At 36.8% G+C, this 26042-nt stretch overlaps 1 protein-coding gene across 1 annotated transcript in view; it reads right to left on the bottom strand.

Annotated features, from left to right (window-relative positions):
- arid5b (AT-rich interaction domain 5B) overlaps nt 1-26042 on the bottom strand; it is a 119049-nt gene that overhangs the window by 59376 nt on the left and 33631 nt on the right. Inside the window, exon 4 of the mRNA XM_073815854.1 lies at nt 23512-23742. Within this exon, the coding sequence (XP_073671955.1) occupies nt 23512-23742 (231 nt within the window). The remainder of the gene's footprint in view (nt 1-23511; nt 23743-26042) is intronic.

The raw sequence follows: 26042 nt of genomic DNA, 5'->3' as shown, positions 1-26042 counted from the left end.
CACATGAACCGGACCCCAGACCACCCTTTTTAAGCGGACTCGAGTACGTTTCGCGGGTGCGCACCCAAGTTCGGAAGACAGCGTTCACATCATCCAAATGTACCGAACTCTGATGTCAATCGAACCCGGGTGCGCACCAAAAGTGCTAATGTGAAAACGCCCTTAATTATACAATGTAGTGCTGTTGGTTGGTTGCTATATTTTCTAAAGGTTTATTTACAAAGAATTGATGATAAATTAATGCATCTTATGAAATGTCAAAAAACTTGGGGCCCCGGCACTATTTCGGGCCCCCCGTTCCCCAGTTTGGGAACCACTGCACTAACATAGCTACAGTAGTTAATTTTATGTTTGCAATTCTGGAACTAGGTTTGATTTTGAAGTAATTGAGAAGAAAATACCTCAACAGTATAAGAAGGTACAGTGATTTCTGTACCTCATTGTGCATTTTCAGGGAAGTTGGAATCCATCAATAAAGCGAAAATTAACCAGAAGCAGTGCAACCTGTTTTAGAGAATACAGAAGTTTGTTGTGCTTAACCCTTATAAAACAAGTAATTGTGTATATGTAGTGAAACTATATCTTTTATTAGCAATGAAAGGAAAAGTATTTTCAGGAAACAAGTAAAAGTACTATTGTCTGCTGACCGCTCAATTACTCCAGAAAACAAAATGCTCCCACAACAACACAAGTTTGCAGCAAACACACAAAATTCTGACAATGTTAGTCGTTTTACAGCATTACAGGCATGTGGGAAAACTAGGATCACAAAAAAGTGATGCACGGGTCGTCTCATAACCCGCAGGTCGGGTAATGAAATTGTCACTTTTTTACATGACGGGCGGGTCATTAAAAACAAAATAAAAAACATGTATGTTGCATGCAATATCCTATATCCTATATTAAATATTTGGGAATATATTTTTCATAGTTTATATGTTCTTTTATAAGGTTACAGTATGTTGGCCAATGTAGCAACATAACTTGAGTGATGTCCATAAACCTTTGGCCCCACGTCACTAAAGCAACAAGCAGCTTCTGCTGCCAGCCACAACAACAAAAAAACAAGATGAAAGACGAGGTGTGGGAGAAATTAAGGTCTGGAATTTCCATTATTAAAAGAAAAAAGGTCAAGCTGCAAAATCTAATGTTTGGGACCGGTTCTCAAAAATAGTTGCAGCACTTGTGTGGAAAAATATACAAACACCATACACAGTTCAAACAACTTCATGGAAATGCACCTATTTCGCATTTGTTTTTTTATTTTTGGGGGGAATTTTGAAAAGATTCACTTCACATTTGGATGAAAACCCAGCTACAGAAGAGCATCCATAGACCTACCTGCAGTTGAGTTTAGTAACAGATCAAGTCTTCTTGTGTGCTCTGAGGGTCACAAACTCCTGCACAGTGTACTGTAACAATAGTGCATTGTACACTAGCAACGTATTTCATTCGGTAAGCCTTCGTGGTAAGCAGTGCTTCACAATACACAAACTGTCTCTAGAACTGGGTTGAAATTGAGAGGAAAACTCTCAATAGATAAAGCATTTAACAACAGCAGGGCGGGTGAGAGACCGCTGGCATTCAGTACACGCCTTGTGATGTAGTTACTTCTGTAATGTACTTTCACACTGTCAGAGTAAAATGTGCTTCAGCAGAACCCATATAAAACTAGTTCTTGACAAAATAAGCCAAAACAAGTTGGTAAGAAGCATGTGCCCACTGCAATGCATACATTTGAAATCTCTATGCAGAACTGCTTGTAATGTGGGCGTCTCCGTTGCGTCCGCTAAATAATGAAGCTCTACAGCGACAGCGCTGCTAAATGAAATTATCCTGAGGGGGAAAGTGGAAACTTCCCCTCTGTTACAGTCAATAAAAACAGGCAGCACTTGTAAACACATTCATTTTATATCTTCATCTTGTTATGGTTAACAGTTGAGGTTTTATTGCTAGCAAGACTGCCTGAGTATTTTAACAATGCTCTCTGTGATATTTTCAACTATTCCACGTGATATCAGAATAGCTCTGCTCCTAAACCTTGCAAGGCAGATTCCTAAACCTCAGAATGACTGATTTGGAAAGCTCTACATTGGGCTGGACGATATGGCCAGCATTTCTATCACCTAGACACTTCTAAATTTCGGTCGATATGTTATAAGTCCGATAGCCGACGGGCCGGGCCGGGTTCGGATAGATATTTAGGAATTATGTTCGGGTTTGTGTCAGGCTCGGCACAATAAGGCGCTGTTTAAAGCGATAATTCATCTTAAAACGAAACACGCGCGTTCACATCACCTTCTTATTCATCTAATGTTTAATAGCAGGTTGCAAAACAACTTCATAGGTGCATACCGCCGTATCGGGTGCACAGCATGAGAGCGTATACGGGACTCCCGTTTCTCTGTGGAAAGTGTTCACTCTAAAAAACAAACGGTGCTATATAGCACCAAAACAGTTGCTTTGGATCGTAACGATAGAAGAACCATTTTTAGTGCCATATAGCACCGGTGAAGAACCAGTGAAGCACCAGTGAAGCACCTGTGTAGAACCATATAGTGCTATGTAGAACCATATGTGGTGCTATATGGCCCCTATATGGTTCTACACTGGTGCTTCACTGGTGCTTCACTGGTGCTTCACTGGTGCTTCACTGGTTCTTCACCGGTGCTATATGGCACTAAAATGGTTCTTCTATCGTTACGATCCAAAGCAATTGTTTTGGTGCTATATAGCACCATTTGTTTTTTTAGAGTGTTGTATTAGAGGTAAAAAATGATATAAATAATGTTCGGTTTCTTGCACAAACTGATCTTTTCGTGTCTTAGGACATCGATGTGTCATCACGAGCTGCAGGGTTTAATTTGGATTTGTCTGTGCATGTTTTTTCTCTCTCAGTGCAATTATTAACTGTTTTGGGCTCGGGTCGGGCTCGGACATAAATATCTTAATGCCTGTTGGGTTACGGTCGGGTTCGGTTACTGCCCGTTCGGACGCGGGCCGGGCTCGGAAAAAAAATTGCGGCCCGATCCGCACTCTACTTGGAATAAACTGCAAATAAGTCTATGAAGCCTTCTCTTATAAAACAATATAATATTTAAAAAAATTTAAATTATTTAAATAAATTGATGTTCATCTGTAATTTGTATTAAGCCTTCTTACAAAATTAAATGTAAACTCACTGTCAAATAAACAGTCCCAACCAGATAAATTGATCGCATGGTGATAATGATTTGTCACGGTTGATGGTTGCTTAGCTACGAAAGACACCATGGGAGCGCGCTTTGGAAGGAAGAAGCACCTTGACCCCCGTTTAACATGCGTTTTTAGACGTGACATGAACGGCCATGGGGTGCTGTAATCTATATCGAAAATGTGTTTAAAAAACATATCCCCGAGAAAAATACTGATATTTAATTAATGTCCAGTCCTAGCTCTACATAGAAAGCATACGATTACTAGCACATAGATATTTGACATCAGCATTCCTCTAGCCAAAAGCATATGCTAAAAAATCCATTTGAACTCTATTGGTATTGACATTATTAGCCAATTGAAAAACCATTTCAGTTGATGACTCCCGACATTTCCACCGATTATTTTTTACACAGAGCTTGTCGAAATACATTCTGGGATTGGGTTTTCTTTGAGGGACGCGAGCAGTGCTCCCTTAAAACTGCCCTGGAATGAGAAATGTCCAGAACCAGCATGCTGCTGCTGTCTCACACGCAACAGCTATTGTGTTGAGACCGTGCCTATGACACCTCAAAATCAGGCCATTATAAGTTAACAAGCACATACTGTATTTAAAGAAACCTGTAGTCAAGCTTTCAGAAGTCGCTGTCAACTGGCTGTTTCAGCAGTGAACTTATAATCTTCTATGACAGCTGACACTCGCCTGCCTTTGAAGGAATGACTGACAGCTAATTAATATTCATGATCCATGCTAAAAAAGGTTTATAATGCGACACACTCCTCCCACCCTTATGGATTGTTCCTACACCCCTGCTCAAAATACTCTCCAGACAAAGAGCAGACTTACTTGGAATGACTTACATTTTAGACTAACCCTCACATCAACACCATCCAATTTAGGCCAGTGGCCGCTGTTTCTTTCAAAAAAGAAAAGCTTCTTGTGTTGTAATTATTCCTCGCATGCTTTCCAATGACCTTGTTGAAGCAGCATGTTCTCTCCTCACGTTTACATCCCCGGAATGATGTACGATTCGTCGAGCGATTCTGTGCTCCAAATGGCAGGGGAGGCGCATTGCGCTAACTAATTGTTTAAGCATAGCGGAGGGCTATTAAAGAACCTCTTCACAATGGTGCTTCATTATTTCTGCATGAATGATACCGCGCTATGTGATCCCATCCGGGGCCCTGCAGTTTGCTTCAGAGATGTGTGTCAAACACCGACTGTATATAATCAAATAAACGGCAAGCTTTTTAAGAACAAACGCAGGAGGTATTATCTCGTTTGTTTCGTAAAGAAACTGACTTTTTTTATTTCCCAAGTAGCCAAAACCACTCAGTGTAATGACAGTTAATTACAGTGAAATACAATGCGAGGGAAATTTGTCCCCTGGGTCATTGATATGTTGGTGTATTATGCAAAGCATGTTTGTGCCCTAAAGCCCTGGAGGGGTGGGAGGGGGTTGAATGCAGAGGAACAGGGCTTTGACAAACATATCTTTACTTGCAAGTTTAAAGCAGAGGAGATACCTCGATTATTGATCCTCCTCATAACTACAGAGCTAATGCTCACTTGTGCACAAGTGTAACAAAAGGACTCGTTGCTTATGCACAACCATGTTAATGTACATCCAGGGCTGCCACATGGAATTTGTTATGTTGTGTAAAACATCATTTTATTTGGTAAAAAGATCTAAGTGTACATTTTACTACTGTAGTGTTATTTTTAAGGTTTGCTTTTGGTTCCCCAGGAAAGTTTTCTTTATAAAAAACCTAAAACTAACCTGCAGGGAATGTTCTGGGATGGTTGGCTTTAGGTTATTAAAAAAGAAACTACAGGGAACGTTCCTAGAACATTCTTATTTGGTTCCTCCATAAAAATAACCATATGGGAACGTTAGGGGAGTTCTGTGTTTGATATGCTACAGTTTATTGTAGTTAATTGTACACTGTGGTTTACAATAAAAAGCAGCATTGCTGTATCTGCATTACAATGACTTACTGTTTATTCACATATTATCTGTAAAAGTGATGTTTCCATGATGCAACAGAGCATTAATAAATAATATCTTAGCATTGTTTCTATAAAATACTGAGTTTTCTAAAAAAAAGAGTACTCTCCATTTAATCATGTTGTCTATATCCTCTGTTTATCTCACTTAAAGGCACAAATGCATGCATTAAAATATTCAAAAATCACTTGCACAGTGTTATATATTTTGTTAACATGTACCTTTATTAATAATCACACATTTCGACAATGTTTAAATTCAGAAAATGTGCAAGGGTCACTTGTTAATAGTGTCATAAGTTATGCTCGGTTTCAGCTTTGGCTACCATAGAAACCACAGGTGTGTTTAATTTTAGGTAGCACTGTGCGTGTGACATCAAAGCATTGCACAATTAAGAACAATTCAAAAGTAGCACTGTTGAGTCGTTCTTGTGATACTTTCATTTCATAAGCCAATCGATCTGCACAGATTATATAGAAGTAGTATATAAAGCTTTTAGCATGCGACTCCATTCTATCAAGCCACACTGTGGGCTCACATTTTTATGTAACGGGTAGAAAACTTTATTTCATTACATCATCCACAAGCATGATTTGTGAGTCCTGTCGGGTCAATTTCTATTGAGTAAAGATGAATACTACAACTCCCATCAATCCATGCTCTTTCACACGTCATCAAGCTACGCCGTTGTAGTTGCTTAGCAACCTCTAGCTGCAAAAATGACATATTCTGCTTTTAAGTTTGTAATGTTTCCTTCTTAAATTAAATTGGTCACCAGCGTTGAGTGTTGTTTCACACACCAGTCAGATCATCTGTCATTAAGCTTATTTTCAATTTAACACAGCACAAGTAAGGGTTAATTCTTGCACTAGTACACTGGCTATTCCAATTCAAACAAAGAATCGCCATAATGTTGATGAAAAGATAGACAAACTGCTACAATCCACTATGCAGCATAATTTTTACAACAAATTTCATATTATTGCGTTATGAGATCTACTCTGTACTAATAAATGATTTTTTAAATTAATTTATTATTTTCTTTGCATTTAAAAATATATACATTTTTTATTAATGAATAAAATAATACATATTAATTGTATATAATATTATTTAATAAAAATAATATTAAAATATTTTAATTGCTGTTAAATATGTTGTTTAATTACTGCAAGTAGCCTACACTTAAATTTGGCTGAAATATACAGTGTAGCAATAACCAGATAATCTCATGTTTAATTTATAATAGCAACAGTATGCAGTCAAATGTGTTGATGGCTGGCCTTTTATTCAAGATGTCATTGATGTTTAATGCCTTAATGAATAGAAAAAGTCAAATGAAAGAGAAAAAGTGCAGAAAGTCGGCCGTCCTCTGCATGCAGCAAGATGAATATGGATGGATCAGTGTTCAGAGAGCACCTGCCGGGATCTGGCTCTTTACCTGGAACAGCTCACAGCAGGGGTTTCACTTACAGCACGGCCGGGCAATGCATGACACGGAGTCGCAGAACAATGCAATTACTAAATATGCACTTGCCCATACATAAGCATGCAGTATTATTAGAAATATAAAAAATTATCCTTCTGAAGACTACAGAAAACCATGCCAGTCAAACATGCTGAATATGACTCGAATCGGCTCAGGCTGCTACAGAGCCTAGCCACGTGATCCACTTAAGCCAATCAGATTGATCTCAGAGGACATGTGCATCATCAATCACTCAGCGATATCACTCCACTCCATTTGTTCACACGAGGTCATAACGGAAAAGCCAGAGTCCTCAAAACTTGATGTCAGCCTCTCAGAGTTGTAATCAATCACATGCCTGTATGTGTCCAGACTCCAGTCACAGAGCATAAGTCACTATACCGCAGTCCTGAGCTACACTGACCAATAAATGAAATATTCAAAATGACATTTTTTATTTAGGATGTTTTATAAGCTTCTCTCGAGAGACAACATATAAACACACATATATAAAAACATTTCAAGGTGCCAAAGAATGCATTGATTTAATATGCTGCATTGTTCTCTGATACACACATAAAAAGAATGTGACTATTAAGTTCAAAAAATCTATCAAAGGTCTGTTATTACCTTATTGGAAAGAGTCATGAATAATAATGTTGAGCTCTGCTCTGATTGGCTGTTTCTCAGAGCGGCTCAGTTCAGTAGCTCTGTGTGTGTGTAAACAGACCTTATGTTTGAGCATGTATCAGACGAAGATACGGTATTTGAGGAATGATCAATTGTTTGGAGATTGTTAATGGACGTTTCTGAGTGGTAAGTTTGTGTATTTTTCAGTATGGACCAGCAAAACGTAACTGTAAGGTCAATAGTAGAACTTCAGCCTAAACGCTAGCATATAGCATTAGCTAGCATATAGCGCTAACTCAGCAGTCACAACATTGTTTTTAGCATTGTAACAACATTGTAATTAATTTAATGTATAATTTAATATTGGGAGCGTATCATCTCGACTGTAACGTCACAGTCTGTGTTATGTTGAGATTGGCCTGCATTTCAGCACAGGGTTTACATAAGAAGGATGAAACAATCGTGTTTAAGGCTCATGATATGTCAATACCATGTACACAACTCTTATTATTCATCTATGCCTAGCTTAACCCTTATATTATGTTCCGGGTCAATTTGACCCGTTTTGATTTTTAAGCTGTCGGATAAACCAGTTAACCTGTGATTTTATTCTTGAAATTTTCTGACTTTTTTTCATTTATGGCCATGAACATGCATGCAAAGTTTAGACATGCTGATATTTTTTGAAGTGTACCAAAATAATTTTGTAACGATTTTGAGGTTCGCGGGTCAATTTGACCCGCATTTTGTTTTGCTCCAAAGCAACTGCATAGACCTAAATTAAATATATATTTTTAGTGTTTGTTGTTATATTGGTTTTTTACTATCCTGAAATGGGGGTAAAAATGCTTCTCCTCACTATTTTGAGTACTGAAAAAGACTTTTACAGACAGAGATGGTAAAAGTGAGCTATAATTTCTATTTACAATGTATATGAAATACTACTTAAGTTTCAGTTTTCTTCCAGAAATGTTGTCACTTTTTCTCATTTAGGGCCATGAACATGCATGCAAAGTTAGGATACACTGATGTGTTTTGAAGTGGTTTTTTTAGCACAAATAATGATTTTTGGTACGATTTTGATGTTCGCGGGTCAATTTGACCCATATTTGTTTGTTCCAAGGCAACTGTATAAACACAAATTAAATATATTTATTGCGTATATTTTGGTGTTTTACTACCCTGGAAAGGGAAAATTGAGCTTTTCCTCAGTATTTTCAGTACTGATAAAGACTTCCTCAGACACAGAAAAGTAAATGTGAACTATCATTTCTATTTTCAATGTATATGAAATACTATGTAAAGCAGATGAATTCAGACCCACAGTAAATCCAGATGTGAATACAGGTGATGCCAGCTGTGCCCCACAAAACATGACACCAAAATAAGCATCATTTGTGTAAAATGCAAGAGGTCAGAAAGCACATGCTTGATGTGTGCACATCATGTAAACAGTGATTTCTTGAATTTGTACAATGAGCCTCAAGAACAAAAGATGAGCCGGTTTAGAAAAAGAAAAGCTTAATTTCATTTCACAGCAATATTAAATTGTTCATTTAGGATGGCTTAAACACAGGTATGTTAAAAAAACATGTTGAATTCAAATTTAAAATGTTAAATGTTGCAACAGTTTTTGTGCAACATTTGTTAAAACAAACATGTTAAAAATTGTGGTTAAATGCTTTTTTTTAAATCTTACTTTTTAATTTAAAGTGTTTATAATGTGTGACAAAGACTGATACTAAAATGGTTCTGTTCATACCTAATCCCTTCTTGTTTTTCATAATGTGATATTTACGGAATTGCATTGAATCCAATGCGGGTCAATTTGACCCGCTCCATCAAAATCGTCACAAAAATCGAACACAATACAAGGGTTAATACAGTTTTACATTCTACGGCACCATTAAAACGCCTTTAGAATAAACACGGCAAGCTATTAAATCTTAAAGCTATTAAATCTGTAAAAAACAACGATAAAAATCCATTAGGGATCCACCAATACAAAATGTATGCCTTGTCATAAAAATCCAGAAGTGCGTAGCATACTAAATGCAATACTCCTGTCATTGTGTCCCAATTTAAAATATCACACAGTATGATACATCGGTGCATCCCTTAAATCTATAACAAAACACATAAGATTGTAGCACATGCAAAAGGACGGCCCATTTATTATGTAGCACCCACATTTTCTAGGAAATGAATCAACAAAGGAAGCAAAAACCCCACTCGTCAATACATGTCATGAAGTCTTTAACTAAAAGTAGGAGCAAGTTTTTACATAAGACAGAGTAATATGCACAGATGAGTCTTTCACAATATGACTAGGATTGTAAATTACATTGAGAAAATAAACAACTAAACCCACATTTAACACTACCCCTTACATCAACTTCAATGCCTAAACCTGCTTCAGGATGATAGCAGTACTTTTTGTCCCATAAACACTCGAAATATATATCATAAATGTACTTAAACATGCATCGGTTCAAAATCTATAGGGTTTGTTGCTAATAACAGTTGCTCATGATTTCTGGTTTACCGTATGACAAAAGTGTACAGATGGTCAAATATGAATCTTGAATATGTCAATTGCTGCTGGCTATGCTAAGAGCTTGAATCTGATAAAACTTTAATATATGAAGAACAGTACAGTAAGCACCCTACTGATGACATTCAGAGAGAGAGAGAGAGAGAGAGAAATAGAGAGAAAGAGAGAGAGATATTAAGCAGTATGTGAAACTATAAATATCCATCTGAGTAATGAGCGCGTTATTGAAGTTTCCCTGTGAGCTGCTGCTGTGTTTATTGGTCATTGTTTAGACAGGAGGAAAAGCCTTTTAAGGATTAATTTGATGTAAAAAGCTCAAGGCTGCTGCAAATAGAAAGCCGTGTGACGTTACATAACAAGCGCAGTCAAGCGTTCATAATGTATTTTTTAGGAAATAAAATATCAGTGGACAAACAAAGAGCTTTTGATGTAATGTATTGATGAAGTGTGAAGTTTAAATCTATAGAATAACAATGCAACCGGTCATAGGGCAATACTGTGGGAAAACAACACATTTCTGTTGCAATATCATAAAAAGCCTATAAATCCATCTCTAAACATGTGTTAACATTCTGAAATACCCAAATCAGAGAAATGGCATTTACTACCGCTTTCATCTGCATCCACAGTAAACTCTGTTTAAGAGCAGCGGCCCTTTAATTGCCCGACTAAAAATGATAGAGAGAAACATCAGTCAGGGGGAAAAAAAGAGTGCATTCATTCCACAGATAACCATTTTACTCAGGATAGATGAGATAAAGCACACCGCAGTCATGGGACATTGGACAGCTTTACATTACCAAATGGCTACGTAGCTCTAAAATACTAAAAATACAATTGAGCGCTCCACAAATAAGGAAGCAGTGTTTTCCCAATGGACTTGCAACATAGTCCTTGAAGCTCTGTTTACTTTAAAGCTATTATCAGAAACATTTCATGCGCCTTTCTTTCACATCCACGTATTTACTCTCATTAAATGTTTATACACTGAGGATGTTAGCGTGGTAATAAATCAAACGACGAGCAATAGCTGCATCTAAACGTCGCCTGTAAATCCAGGCCACATAACGCAGTGCTGAAAAATGAGAATAAAACTCCCAAGTGCCATCTGACCTGTCTAGAGAGCCTATTTTCATGTCAGAAATAAGGCCATATACCATTTTTAAAGTACTATAATAAAACATTTACTATATCCACACACACACACAAACATATATGCAATATGACATTTATACAAATATATAGAGTTTATCAATATTAATATTGTTTTCAGTTGCTCATGTCATACGTTTTACTATTTAATTTATTTTAGTTTTATGCATCTGGCTTTAAGAGTGCCTTGTAGTGCATTTTATGTGTGTTAGTTCCTGGAACTAAACCAATGACCTTGTTAAAGTAGGATATTATAGAGTGCAGTTACTGGAGTGCAACATAATGCTGATATTATATAAATAATGATAATGAGATGTATGTGACTTTAGCAGATGTAAGTGCTGAATGTAAAGAACAATCGTTTAATCAAAATCTCCTTTACAGAAAAATGCACATTGACAAGGCTAATGGTTTAGAAACATTATGGGCAGGTTTCCCAGACAGCACTCTAAAAAAACAAACGGTGCTATATAGCACCAAAACAGTTGCTTTGGATCGTAACGATAGAAGAACCATTTTAGTGCCATATAGCACCGGTGAAGCACCAGTAAAGCACCAGTGAAGCACCAGTGTAGAACCATATAGGGGCCATATAGCACCACTATAGCACCACATATGGTTCTACATAGCACTATATGGTTCTACACAGGTGCTTCACTGGTGCTTCACTGGTGCTTCACCGGTGCTATATGGCAATAAAAATGGTTCTTCTATCGTTACGATCCAAAGCAACTGTTTTGGTGCTATATAGCACCGTTTGTTTTTTAGAGTGAGGGCTTATCCTAGTCCCATACTAAAATGCATGTTTGAGGTGTATTAATTTAAAAACAATTTGCACTGACATATCTTAAAGGCAGGGTATCTGATTTGATCCAAAAACATTTTTAGTTATGCTGGTTAAAAGTCTCCTCACATCCTGATAGGAATCACTGTGTTAAGTTGTTTAAATGTATTTGTAGAAATTTATGTTATCTGGGAAAGGCGTAGGACCCAAAAAATTTCAACCAATCATAGATCTCAGTCCGAACGGACGTTGCCTTTTTTGTCCCTCATCCGTAAGCGTAATTTGAATGCCACCGTGCAGCCTGTTCACACAGACATCATACGTCATTTTTCAAAATTTGATACCCTACCATTAACACTAGTAATGTTTTATGTAATGTAAGTTTGTAAAAACTACCTAAATGTTTATGATTTAGTCTTACATAAATCTAAACCCTCTCTGGGAAACTGACTCAATATATTTTTAACAAACCCAACACTTTTAGAAACTCACTTAGACAACATATTATATATATATATATATATATATATATATATATATATATATATATATATATATATATATATATATATTTCTTAAACATGTACCTGTGTGTGTATATATAAAAATAATACACATAGTGCACACATATATTATGCAAAACACAAACTTTTATTTTGTATGTGATTAATCAAAATCTTTTATCGGCTCTTGTTTTTAAATAACATGCATCTGAATCATGCACACTATTAGTTAAATAGACTTGCAAGTAAAAAAATTATCACTTCGGTGCTTAAGTTCATTATGAATAAATGTTAGAGGCTTAATCTGTGACAGGTTTTTCCACTAAAACAGACATTATAAAATGAAACCAGAAATTATGGGATAATGACATCTAAAGCCTATTTCGAACCATATTAAATTCAACTGGATGAGTTCCCATCCTGCAAAACTTCTTAACATCCAACGCATCTCATTGGAATTTGAACATATTTTGCGAGGTGGCTAATTCGTATTAATTCATAAGACTACATTTGTACATTTTGTATGATTTGTTTTTGCCCCTGTGATGCTGGGGTAAGGGGTGGGGTTTCGTTATTAATTTTTATTATAATCAAATGTTATTGTACGATTCACTTCATACCAACGAATCAACTCGTAAAATATGTACAAATTCTCGTGAGATCAGGCTGGAACATCCAGTCATTTTTTTTGGTCAGCTTCCACGTGACTCTTAGTGTGTAAACCACAGGTCAAGAGTCATTTTCACCCGGTACAACAGTCACTTCATATGAATAATCTCTGGCTCTGAAAGGTTGAGTTCATTATTTGGCATGAATTATTAAGTTAAGTAATCTGCAGGGAATACATGCAACTAAAAAACAAGCTTAATATTTACTTTCCCAGCACAGCATTTCGCATCATTGTGTTTCTCAACATACTCGACAACAGTACAAGAGCTATTCAAGTGTTGACACGCACGGCTCTTTTCCAGAACACAGAAAGAAGAAAAAAAAGGCGATTCGTCTAAGCGAGAAGTGTCGACTCTTCTCCGGAGGATTTATTGCCAAGAATGAGCTTTTAAAACTAAAGGGAGCCAACTGAGCAATTAGTCCAAATCACAACGGAGGATGCTAAAAATACCAATGAAACCTCAAATGTCACATCTAACAGACCAAAACCTTTATGTCTTTCAGTAGGGAGGAAAAATACAGCGACACTATGTTCAAAGTGTCCTTAAAGAACAGGATGGAGATACTGTAACCCCATTGACGTGATCGGTCCATTTACCTTCAAATTAATAAATCCAGCTGGCTATTGTGGGCTATCTTCCGCTCTGCTGGGTCTACAACAGAGCATTGTTGGCCTATGCTGATGACATCATATTTTCACTAAGGATTTATGACACAATGTACAGACCGGAGGAATGTGTATGTGCTGGTTGGGTGTAAATCTCAGCTCTTAAATAAATTAGTTTGTACCACTCTCAGCTGTCAGAATGCCAAACCTCCAACACCCCCGGGAGCATTAGGTGGAAATAATGGCAATTTGGTTTTCCTTTAATGTGATGTGTTACAAAACACTTACTGGAAAATTCTTTCGGAGACTACGTACTGTTGCCTTTCTTTCCTTGCTTCGCTTCAACCTTAAGTAGTTCTTGGACAATTTTTGTGTGATTCATGAATGTATACAGGACAGCTGCTAAATTTGAACCCAGTCCCAATATGACGCAAAAAGAAAACTGCTCAGTCTGATTTCAAAAGCCTTGCATGGAAAAACCAGAGTGGGCTGGCACGGTGGTCCTGACAATGACACACACCTGTGAGACTTTAATAAATAAGGCAAACTTGATCCTTATAGCCTTAATTCACGCAACACTTTGATCCCGAAAAAGTCTCATAAAATTGCAGTGTGCCTTCTGTGTCAAGGTAAACGTCCCGTAATTGATTCTGGGATCGTTCTCGTAAAAGGGACCTTGCCGTAACATTTACGGAATGCCGCACAAAGTGTGCTGTAGTTATTGTTAACCTCTTCGGCACTGGGGATTTAAATGCGTCATTCATGATAAAAAAGGTTTACACACTGAAACGAAGAAGAGATAAGGTCCTCGCTAAAGCTGAGATCGTTTGCCAGCATAATAACAGCGTGTGCACTCCTTTATGATCTTGTAATAAACAAAAATGCCTGTGTGTGTGGTTTCTCGATAGAGAAATTGCGGTTAATAAGCAAACTTTAGATGCTGCAGATCTAAATGGGATGTGTATGAACGCATGCACAAAATCCGGAAAGCCATTGGCAGTGTGAATGAACCAAAATCGAACGTTTCCTGGAAAAATCCAGGATGCATTTTCCTTGCATTTTCATAATTTGTGTAAAAAACGGGTTTAGGTAAGCCAACCACACTTTTTTTTAATGATATGTAATCGCAAGGACTTACAGGAATGCAAGTGTGATTTCACCATTGCTGAGTTACGAAATATGCCACATTACTGTATGCAAACTCAGAATGAGGATTAAAGGAAAACAGTTTATGCTGATGTCTAAAATAAGCACAGATATATAAGACGACTATGCAGAATGTGTTATAAACTGCACTCGCACAAACCATGACAAGTCAAATCAAGCTTACATAAACGTTTTTCATTCACATACGATATGCAAGTGTGTTTCAGGACTGGGACCACAAAACATAAATAAGTCATCAAATGAATACTAAAATCTGATCCACGGTAAAATCTTTTTAAACCGATTTGACAACTGTAGCAGAGAATAAATAACAAATGACGTTCACACACATACACAACACTTCTCCATTGAATTTCTCAAGGCAGTGTACACGTCACACAATTACTGGCAATAATCTGCATGTGGCGTAAGCCTGTATGTTATTCATTATGAAATATGAGAAATATTATACCTCACCAACCAGTTATGTAAATTCTCCTCAAAGGTAAAACACTTTCTGATTCAAGAGCTCATCTGAGAGGAGATCAGATGAAAAATATGAATTGAAAAGTGGAAAAAAGTCCCTTCAGTTTCTCGTTGAATACTTAATAAGACACATGGATGAGGCATATGGGCTTTTTAAAAATGCATAACCTTCAGTAATCCAACCCAGATTGTGAAACAAGTGAAAGAAATGGAATCAAATAAAGCAGATGAAAAGAAACATTTTCAAATTACCAATATGATCTCATACATTTTAAACAATGGCAGAACTGCTGCAATGAGAGCGATTGAATGATCGAAAGAGAAAGAGAGACTGTATGGGTTACATAAATGAAAATCCTATCATATTTAAATCTCATTATATTTTCTTGCTGCATTTTTTTTTTTTTTTTTTGAGTGTGAAGCTCCAGACTTTCTATAATACTGTATGGAAAAGAACAGTAAGCTCATTCTTTATAAATGTTCCTCATATGAATTTGGATGAAAAGGAGGCATCTAAAATTATGACAGTATCTTTATTTTTGGATAAACTATCGTACCCCATTAAGTGTGGAAAACAATAATCCTTTAACATTTTGTTTATTCAAACCTCCATTAACAATCTCTCTTCAGAGAATCACAGTGGAAAGTGGCTTTCCATTCGCAAACACATGGAAGTACATCTGGACGGCATTAATAACTTTAGCATTAAATCTGGTGGGAGGCATATACAAAAAATAGAGAGAACGTGGGATACATCCCTGCTTTAGTGGAGGCTTATGTTTTGGTGAACTGTGCACTGTCAAACAAACAAACCACTAAATTTTCAACTCTAATGAAGAAGAGCAGTGTTGAGAGAACCTCATATAATGTTAAACAGAACCAGCTGCCATAAATAAAAAAAAGAGAAGTGACACGAATTCACTGGAAATGCTGAATCAATATAAAGACAGCTTTGTTTATTTCAGCAGTACGACTGAAGGCAGGAACTGTGTCATAGGTATTTCTTCTGCACTTGCAGCTTGTTTTTTTTTTCTCTCTCGATGGGTGGGAATAAAAAGGGAGTGTCTGTTGTTTCTCAATGTAAAAAAAAAGGGTCACTTCCTTGCTCATAGAATGATGAGTTCTTTCCCAGCATCCAATTATTTAAAGCTTTGAAAAGCCACATTCACAAACCAAGAACCATGGCTCGCTCGCTTTTCCCCAAAGTCTTCATGTTCATGCTCTAAAAGCTCCTGCTCTGGAAAACACTCCTAATATTATACTAACATCTCAACCAATCCCTCAACACCACTCCACAATCCTTATAAAATACTTCAAATGTTTTATTAAGAGCACTCGCGCTTCCGTCGGTCTGTTTAAGGTTTCTCCTCATGCCACCCCGAGCCTCATCGATGGCGCTGCGGAGATCTGCAGGGAAACAAAATAAATGACCCATTTTTATTGCGGCGTACGTGGTAAACACACCATCTAAATGAAGCGGCGGACAAAACCAGTACGCACCTCGGACAAACACCCTCTGCCGAAACCATGGTACAGGGGGTGAAACACACAGGCGCCTGTAATTTGTTTTATTTAAGAGCAAATTATTAACACTCAACCGCTTAAACTGAGAAATTTAAATGGCTCCCATCCTTTCACAAAACAACAAGCTATCATTAAAATCCCCGCAGCAGTGGGTATCAATCATACTGTAATCATACACGCAGCATTCCCATCACAACACGGCCCCTGCTGGATTACCCACAATCCTTTCTGCCTGCCCATCAAATCCATTCAGACTGGCACAGAAGCAGAAGGGTCGCTTTTTTAATCATTCATTTGGTTTATCCTTAAACGGATGCGTTGGGTCAGGAATCATGAACACTTTCAATGGTATTCATTTCCTTTAAGGTTAAACTAACCAATGTTTTCATGGTTAAATACTTTCTTTTATTTAAGCTTAAAGGTGGCAATGAATTTATGAAAACAAAGAAAGTAAAAGTTACACAAAAAATCCTCTCAATTATTACTTATGATCGTCTAAAACGTGGTGGAGTTTGTATACTCTTCCTGTATTTTCTGATCTTTTTCATCCTTTGGCAACTACAGTACTAAAAAAATCCTGAAAAGTGTGACTTTTTATATATAGAGACCATATGTAAGCACAAATATTTAAGCCATAATTAGTAACACTTTACTTGAAAGGGTGTTCATAAGATTGACATGACACGCGCTATGAACATGAATGAAATTTTATACACGTTTATGATAACTGTTATGAAGTGTCATTTGTTCAGTTATGTCATTTTTAATGCAAAGATGACATTGTCTTTGTTATGACAACTTGACATAAACCAATACATTATAACTTGTCATGACAACTTGACATTACCAAGACAAACATAACTGACCATTTTTTTTGGAAAAGTGATACAAATTGAATTTGTCATTAAAATTTCATAAGTGTTAATACTCTGTCATATAGTTTTATAACAGCGTCACGAATATTTTTCTTGACCTTAACTACAGTGTTAAATAAAGTTATTTGTAATGTTTTGACGTGCCTGTTACATTTTGTTAAGGTATTTCAAATGATTTGACATAGTATTTACACTTAATGACATTTAATGACCCATAAAAATAGGTACTTTCTTAAGTTTTATCATTCTTCTGCTATGTCATGTTTATGACAGAAGTTATGATGTATTGGTTCATGTCAAGTTGTCATAACAAAGACATCTTAGACAATGTCATCTTTGCATAAAAAACAACATAATTGAACAAATGACATTTAATGACATTTGCCATAAATGTTCATAAAATCTCCTTCACGTGTCATGTCATTATTATGAAGGTGTGCATGTCAGTCTTATGAACACCCCTTCAAGTAAAGTGTTACCCCATAATTATATAAATAGCTATGTTGAATTGCCCAGGTAGAATAATAACTTAAGAAGTTAGGGATGTTCCAAAATATAGCATTTTTACTGTAACCTATCCACCCTATTTTTGACTTAAATGTGGGTGTCGACAGCTTTTATTCTGTAATGGTACATTCACATGGGGCAAAAGCGTTACTTTTAATGCGTGTCGTCATGCGTTTTGGCCACAATCCTACATACTGTTCCTTTAAGACTTTCGGTGAGCCACTAAAGCTAATGGTAATTGTATTGCGATTGACACAAGTGTGCCTTTTTGACTGGCTTGTGAAAGACCGGCATAATTTGTGCAGTTAGGGGTTGCCATAATAGCTGGTACAAACGCAGTAAATCTTTACAAAACATTTGTTTTGACCAAAACCCACACACCAGAGCTGAATGTGGATGTGGCGCACGTGCACCCATAATCACACATCCATCCAGTAAAACCTTTTATAGAAACAAATACAATAACTGTTCAAAAACAACTAATATTATGCTGATAAAAATATGCTGATTTAGCTGGTTAATTTAATTCTGCTATTATGTAATTTGTATGTAATATGTAATATATTATATTGCTGCAGCGTAATATAGTTAGCTTTAATAATGTGATGCCTACGTGACAATGCTAAATGAATCAGATTTTAATCTCAGGGCAGCTACTGTAGACAGACACTACAGGAAAATAACATGAGATCGTCACAATGACCAGAACAACTTATGAAACATTTGCTCACACTCAATCTAACTCATTTTTCTCTCGCTTCTTCCATAATGCAGCTATCACGCTTTAAGATCATAAGTGTATGCTCACATAATAATACAGACGTCCTAAAAATAACCACCTGAGAGACAGGAAATGAATCAAGAGTGAAATAACAGTGTGGCCATTACATGATATCAACCTCTAAACTCTCTTCAATAATTCACCAGTATCCCTCCATACACACATATACATACACACACATTCCTATTAACTCCCTACATCTGCCTCTCCAAACCCCTGTTATATCCTCAAGTATTTCCCTCCTATTTCTGGCTGTTTTCCTATCTTTGTTTTCTTCGAGGAGGTTTTAGTGGTATTTTTTTAATAAGTGGGTCATACCACAAAGAAACAAAATTTCCTTGATGTTTGCGATAAAGGAGTTCACTGTACTACGAAAACATACTGTAACTTTAGTAACTCCATCTAAAAACTTCCTACGCAGTCCAAAACAAGCATTCAATGAAACAGAAATAAACTTTCTGACGCTATCTCTATATATGCATGTTGCATTTTTGCTGTCACTGTGCCATTTTCCTCTGTCTCCCAAGTGTCATTGAAACTAAAAGGTGCTTTATCTTCGGTTATTATAGACTTTCTTGGTTGAAATAACTTACTAAAGGATGAGAGTTCAGTCAATTTAACATCTTGTTGTTAAAAAGGCATACAAATAAGCCAAACCCTACAGTCGTTTCCATTATCAGAGGAACAAATGAATAAAAATATTCAACATCGCATCTGCCATATTCATCCTTAAATAGCATTGCTTTCCATTCTGATCTTCGTTCTGTAATGCATTGGAACTCAATTCTGGAGAACTCCCCTCTCCATTGCCAAGCCTTTGGAAACACTGTTATTCGCTTCAAAAAGTTAATGACAAGGCTAAACGCTGAACATTTTCCGCCAAGTAACCGTCACTCCGAGCAGAAAAAGCACTCAAATATTTTATTTTCTCTCTCTCAGATTTTCTCATCTGCCTCGGCTTCGCAAATCAGATCTATTCCTCCAGAGTTTGTGAACAATGACTTCATACGTTGAGTTAAAGCCTTAATAAATAACACACCCTACTAAGTTAAACAAAATGACTTCTTTGGGTTGTAATACAGCATGTCAGTGTTCTGTTTAAAACTCTGGTGAGAACAAAGACATTTTAATCAGCGCACGAAAATCCCTGTAGGCCCCCATTCAAATATGCTTTTGAGAATGATACAGTGTTTAACTCTTCTTTATTTATGAACCTATGGACATCCATTACAGACATTGGAGCACATTTATGCAATTTTACTGTGTGTGATTGTTCTCTGATCTCTCATCAAATGACGTTACATAAGCATCTCTATCAAAACCACATTCAATATCCAATTTTGTAACCAAAGGCCCCCTAGCGTGTAACTCGACCTCAGTGTAAACTGCACCACACATGAATCACTGTATTGTTTGAAATAACCTTCAAATCCGATCTAATAATAAACGCAAACACTGAAGTGCAGGGTGCTTAAAATTAATACATAAGCACGACCTTAAGCTAAATCACAATCAGACAATTAAATAAAAAAACTTTGATGTGTGAGTGATCATACTGACAATACACTTTCATCTCACACGCTGAAAGCTTCAAACCATTGGAATGCAAAAACAAGATCTGGAAGAGATGTGTATGTCACACAAAGATTTACAACCCATAAGACAGTGTAACTCAATTTGCTTTTCCTAAAGGAACAATTTTTGTGCTTACAAAACAAAACTGTGTTCAAGTTTTCGATTTGGGACTTAGATTTATGGGACACCCCTCAGAGCTGCTGCCAATGTAATGGTACTAGAGGTCTTCGCAGGTTTACTTAGATCCGAAACCTGGTGCCCGAGCGTGTTCGGGTCTAAAAGTTTCATGTGTGCCTCGGACACGGGTCAAGTATATTAAAATGAATGTGTTGTTGCTGAACAAGACAACCTGAGAAGACCCGATCTATCTCGCGTGTGTGCATTAAGTCTTTTCCAAACATCTCTGTTTGCCAAGAGCGCTTGTAACATTATGTGACAGGCGGGAGGTTAATTTTCATGAAGCGAGACCTGTCAATCAATTTTGAATGCAGATTTATAAGAACACATTTGGTTACATTGGTGTCATCATCAGATAACAAATGAAAATAAATGAAGCAGTGGGCCAAATGGGCTGCGAGGCCACAGAGATTTCATTCTGTCTGACTGTACACACACCGGTGCCGTTTACATTTAAGTCCAGTTAGGTTTAAAAAAAATGTGTGTCTAATTTTGTCAGGTTTGACCAGAGTCAGGTTTTATATAAAAAAAGATTTATGCACGTCGAGTTCAGGTAAAAAGTGATTCGGTCATTTCGGGTCAGGTTCATTTCTTTGGACCCAAGAAGACCTCTACATTCTCAGCATTAGGCTTGTCTTGTGCACAAGCTTAACACCGATTGTGCCCCTGTCTGTGAAATCCAGTCTGAAGTCTCATAATCTAATGATGAGATGAAGAGCATCAAAGTTTGATTTCAATCATTTGACATGATCTTACTTAATCCAAAGAAGGATGATTTTATGTAGAAAACAGTAAATCACAAAAAACAAAAAAAATGTCATTTGGTATGTACAGTATACAGATGCCCAGTACTAAATCATCTAGTAATATTACACTGATATCATTGCTATTGGCTGTTTTAAATTCTGGATAAAAGTTTAATTGTACGTCATGTAAATAGCACAGTTTGTTATATAAGGAATAATTGACAATGGATATATTCGAAAATAATGCACACCCAATTTAGAAATGCGGTATGATACAAAGCTTAGGTGCACCGTGGGTGTGCGTTTTTTTCTTCTTCAAATAATTCAACGACCCATCGTCAATTATTCTGCTTATACAAGGGTTCCAACAAACACTGCTATGACATTGCTCTGGTATTTGATTTCAGGTCAGGTGTGCATTTATCGAAAAATAATGCATACCTATGGAACATTTCTCAGCCAATCAGAATAAAGCATTTGACAGCTTTTTCATTGTATAGGGGCCGATACCATTAGCGTGCATTATACACAAGTAGATACAAACGAACGTGTACATTTATTAATTAAACTTTAAATTTCAGTCAGTGACTGACCGCAGTTTACAACCAGCTAACGCACAGAGCTAAGATGGCATGAGTTACTGTTTCTAATATCACAGCAGCTCTTCTGGAGGGATATGTTTCTGACACGACGAGTAGACGGGCGATGATGGACTCAGACCTCAGTGTAAATACAGTCTCTCAGTTCAGCTTAGATCATGAAGCGAGCTCCTGACTCCGCACACTAAGAGTGTCCGTTTCAATCACCGGCTCAACTCATTTCTTCGTGTTTGTAGGGAACACAACAATGATAACCCTGTCTGTCCTCATACACAACCCTACATCTCTTAACTAATGAAGATATAGCACTCACTGACTGAATCATTTAATATCAATCATCCAATTATTCATTCATTCATTCATTCATTCATTTGTATCTCTCACTCAATTACACCAATTCATCTTTAAATTAACTTCCAGCTAATAACTACATTTACATGGTGCTAAAGGGCTCTCGGTGGTTGCCAGGGTGTTGCTAAGCAGTTTCTGGGATGTTCTGATGGTTGCTATGTGATTGCTTACTGTGTGTTCACACCAGATGCGAATGAAGCGAATAAATCACGCTATTCGCACGTATTTGAATGCTTTAACATTTTAAGTTAACTCGCGTCATTCGGGCATTAAATTTAGACACGAATATGCGTGAGAAGGTCGGCTTTAGCTAGCTTGTAGTCTCAATATGTATATATATATATATATATATATATATATATATATATATATATATATATATATATATATATATATATATATATATATATAGCTAAAATAAAAGCGTTTTTTAAAACTTTCCAGATTGTCCGACCTCCTTGCTCACTTTCTTCCAAGCAAGATCCTTTTTATTCCTGTTTCTATAAAAGTACAAAGATGTGTCGTACAGCTCTGGGTGTCCACAAACAGTGAAGACGATTTCGTCCTCTATTGTTGTTTGGTATTTCTGCCTCTGCTCGCTACGTTGTAATCACGTCACTACTAAAGCAAGCTCCTTATTGGTAAATGTGTCGCGAATATCCACCAAAGTTTAGATTTTTCAACTTGCGCATTAAACGTCGGAAAACGCTTAATTCGTGCCGTGTCTTTCGTGCAAATCGCATTTGCGAAGGAAGCATTAATCGCAAGTGATTTACATGTTAAGTCAATGCAAAGACGCGGTAAACATCCTGCAGCATGTTTCCCACAAAATGACGCGATTTGCACGAGACATAATTCATTTGCATCAGGTGTGAACGCACCATTACTGGTCCAACATTATTTTGTTTTCTATATATGTCTTGGGTCCTCTCAAGATACATTGAATAGACTGTAGGTCACTTTAGATAAAATTTCAAATGCATAAAATGTGTATGCAAAAAAAAAAACCTGAAAACTAACAGCCACATGACATCAACTACAGTATAATGCAGCTATCAATTATAACACAGACAGGGGAGCAGGACGTGTTATGCAAGTTATTAAGTTATTAGTATTTAAACAAACTAATAAGCCATAATCAGCCTCTGTAAGGTCACAGACACGAGCACTTACCGAATTCATCACACACGCTCTCGTTCTCCACCAGCGTGGGATGATCAAATGTGTCCCTGCAGTACAGGATCTGGGTGTTGTTGGTCAAGGAGGCGATGCCGCCCAGCGCTAGCACCACCTGGTCCGTAAGCAGAGTGGTGGGTCGCTCCCGAAGTCTCACGATAATGGAGCGATACCGACAATACTGAGGGTAACTCAACACCAGAACTCTTTTATCCTCCACATCATCACCTGAACACCACAGAGAAAAAAATCATCACGTTAACGCGATCAAATTCCCTTCGTTGTTCACTGTAAAGACAATGTTTGCCAGAATTGATTTATTGATCAGTCATGATGCACCAGAACGATCATTGATGAATCTGCCCGTCTTCAATATTATATTTGCTATAATGATAATTCAATCCAAATGCAAGTGCTATGAGTTCATACGGTTAATCTCATTGTATAATGGAGGATTGTGGAGTAGAGCTGCTCCCAGGGGTTGGGATATAGATCTGTGGGCTATTATGTTTTACTACAGCCTGAACTCCTGGTTTAACATGACAGCGTTGTGTTAGGATTGGCAGTATAAAAGATTCTGGGCAAGAAGCCATGTGATTCAGTTCCTGGAGATCAGAGCTCAGAGTAACGCTGTGTATGTCTGTTCCCATCCCAACCTGAAAAATCTAAGATTCTCAAATACCTGCAATACGAGCTCATATTACATGACGTGGAAGTCGCAAAGCCCAATGGTTGGCGTTCCCTAAAGAGAAGGAACTACTTTGCTTTATTCAGACACAATGACTGCAAGCATTCAGCTGGCAGGAGCCATAAAACACACAATCTCCCAACATGTCTGTAGCCCTTACGTCATTGAAAGGATTTGTTTAGTAAATACAATTCAACCTTGTCACCTAAATTACGGCAATTACTGTTACACTAAACTAACACAAGCTGTACTATATTAATCAATATTATATGTGACCCGTGCTGACAAACAGAGTCGGAATGAGCAAATGTTCAAAAATGAGTTATTGATATTTTGACATTCTCTAAAAAAACAATGTATAATTGTGGAAATCTTGACAAAAACTTGTTTGAAGTTGACAGAGTCAGCAAAGTCAATTTTGAGAAAAAACGAGTTAAAGGCTTAAAACAAAGTCACTGCATTCATACCTTAAAATCACTGGTAAAACGAATAGATTTGGCACACACAAAGTCAAAAACAATATCTATATTTTTTCTTTCTTTTATTGTTTAATTGACATTGAGACAGACAGCTTTAAGATCTACTGTATAATGTAATGATCTAATATAATGTTACACATAAGATATTTTTAAAACTGTAATTCTGTGTATGTGTGTATATATCAGGGTTGTGCGTCTGTGCATCCATCGGACTAGTCAACGGGAGTAAGATTGAACTCTTAAGGTAAAGTGTCTCTATTCACAGAACAATGCTGAAGAGAAAAACAACTTAATCATTCTCTTAAACGTTATATAGACATTATATTCTTCTTTCAAAGTTGACTTTAAAACATCCTTCACATTAATCAAACAGAATCTTATGTTCAATTTCTTGATTCAATTTTCCTTTGGGTTACAGAAGAGGTCAAGATGAGCTTTACATACACACTGTTAATAAAATCTAACCTTTTCCAAAGAAAAGGTTTCTTATCTTTAGCAATTTAATTGGCTAGAACGACACTATGATAAATCTGAAAAATCACATTGTACATTTCTTTATATACGCTTGACAAAAAGCTTTTGAGATGGGGAAGGACAACATCCTGACTGGTCTGAAATCGGCATGAAAAATCCTCACATGTCCTATCTGATCAGAGCGACAGAACTCAGTTTACGGCTCAAGTGCTCCACAAAAATGTCAAATGGTCCTCTGTGGGATATATTTACATAACACCTCTGCTGCAAAGAGAGCCAATTAAACATAAAACCGGGACGTATGTATGCGCTAAAATGCCCCCGAGTTTTAATAATTCATGTTATTTTTCTTGAGGATCTCTGACATCAATCAAAAGATTGAAGCCGTTTTTTAAACTTTTTTTAGTTTTGATAAGATTGAAAATTTTGACTCATGACTTCATTATTTTTACATCGGGACAGTATGTCAGGATACAAGGCAGATCAAAAAGGCAAAGCAGATGGATACTTTAGGGAAAAGTGTAGAAAATTACACCTTACATTACATGCTGTTTCCAAAATAAAAATCAGTAGCGTATTTTACGCTGCCATTACCATGTAACATGACAAAAAATAATGCAGCTCAGATAAACACCTCATAATATGTGTTGAAAGTTCACTCAAAGACCTGTCTGAGCTTGTGATAGGAGTTTAAAGGGATACTTAAACAAATGGCATGTCTCATTTAAGCTTTACCAATACACCTGGATCCTAATGAACTAATCCTTACTGACATGTTACCCATCCCGTATGCATGTTTTTTATTTATTCATAAGTTTGTTCATTTAATGTTTTATGCTAGAAAATAACGAAACCACACAAAAATCAGCTATTAAAAACATTTAAAT

Source organism: Paramisgurnus dabryanus, chromosome 1, assembly GCF_030506205.2.
Source record: "Paramisgurnus dabryanus chromosome 1, PD_genome_1.1, whole genome shotgun sequence".
NCBI lineage: Eukaryota > Metazoa > Chordata > Actinopteri > Cypriniformes > Cobitidae > Paramisgurnus > Paramisgurnus dabryanus.
The sequence above is the reverse complement of the archived record's forward strand: the minus strand, read 5'-3'. Positions and strand labels throughout refer to the sequence as shown.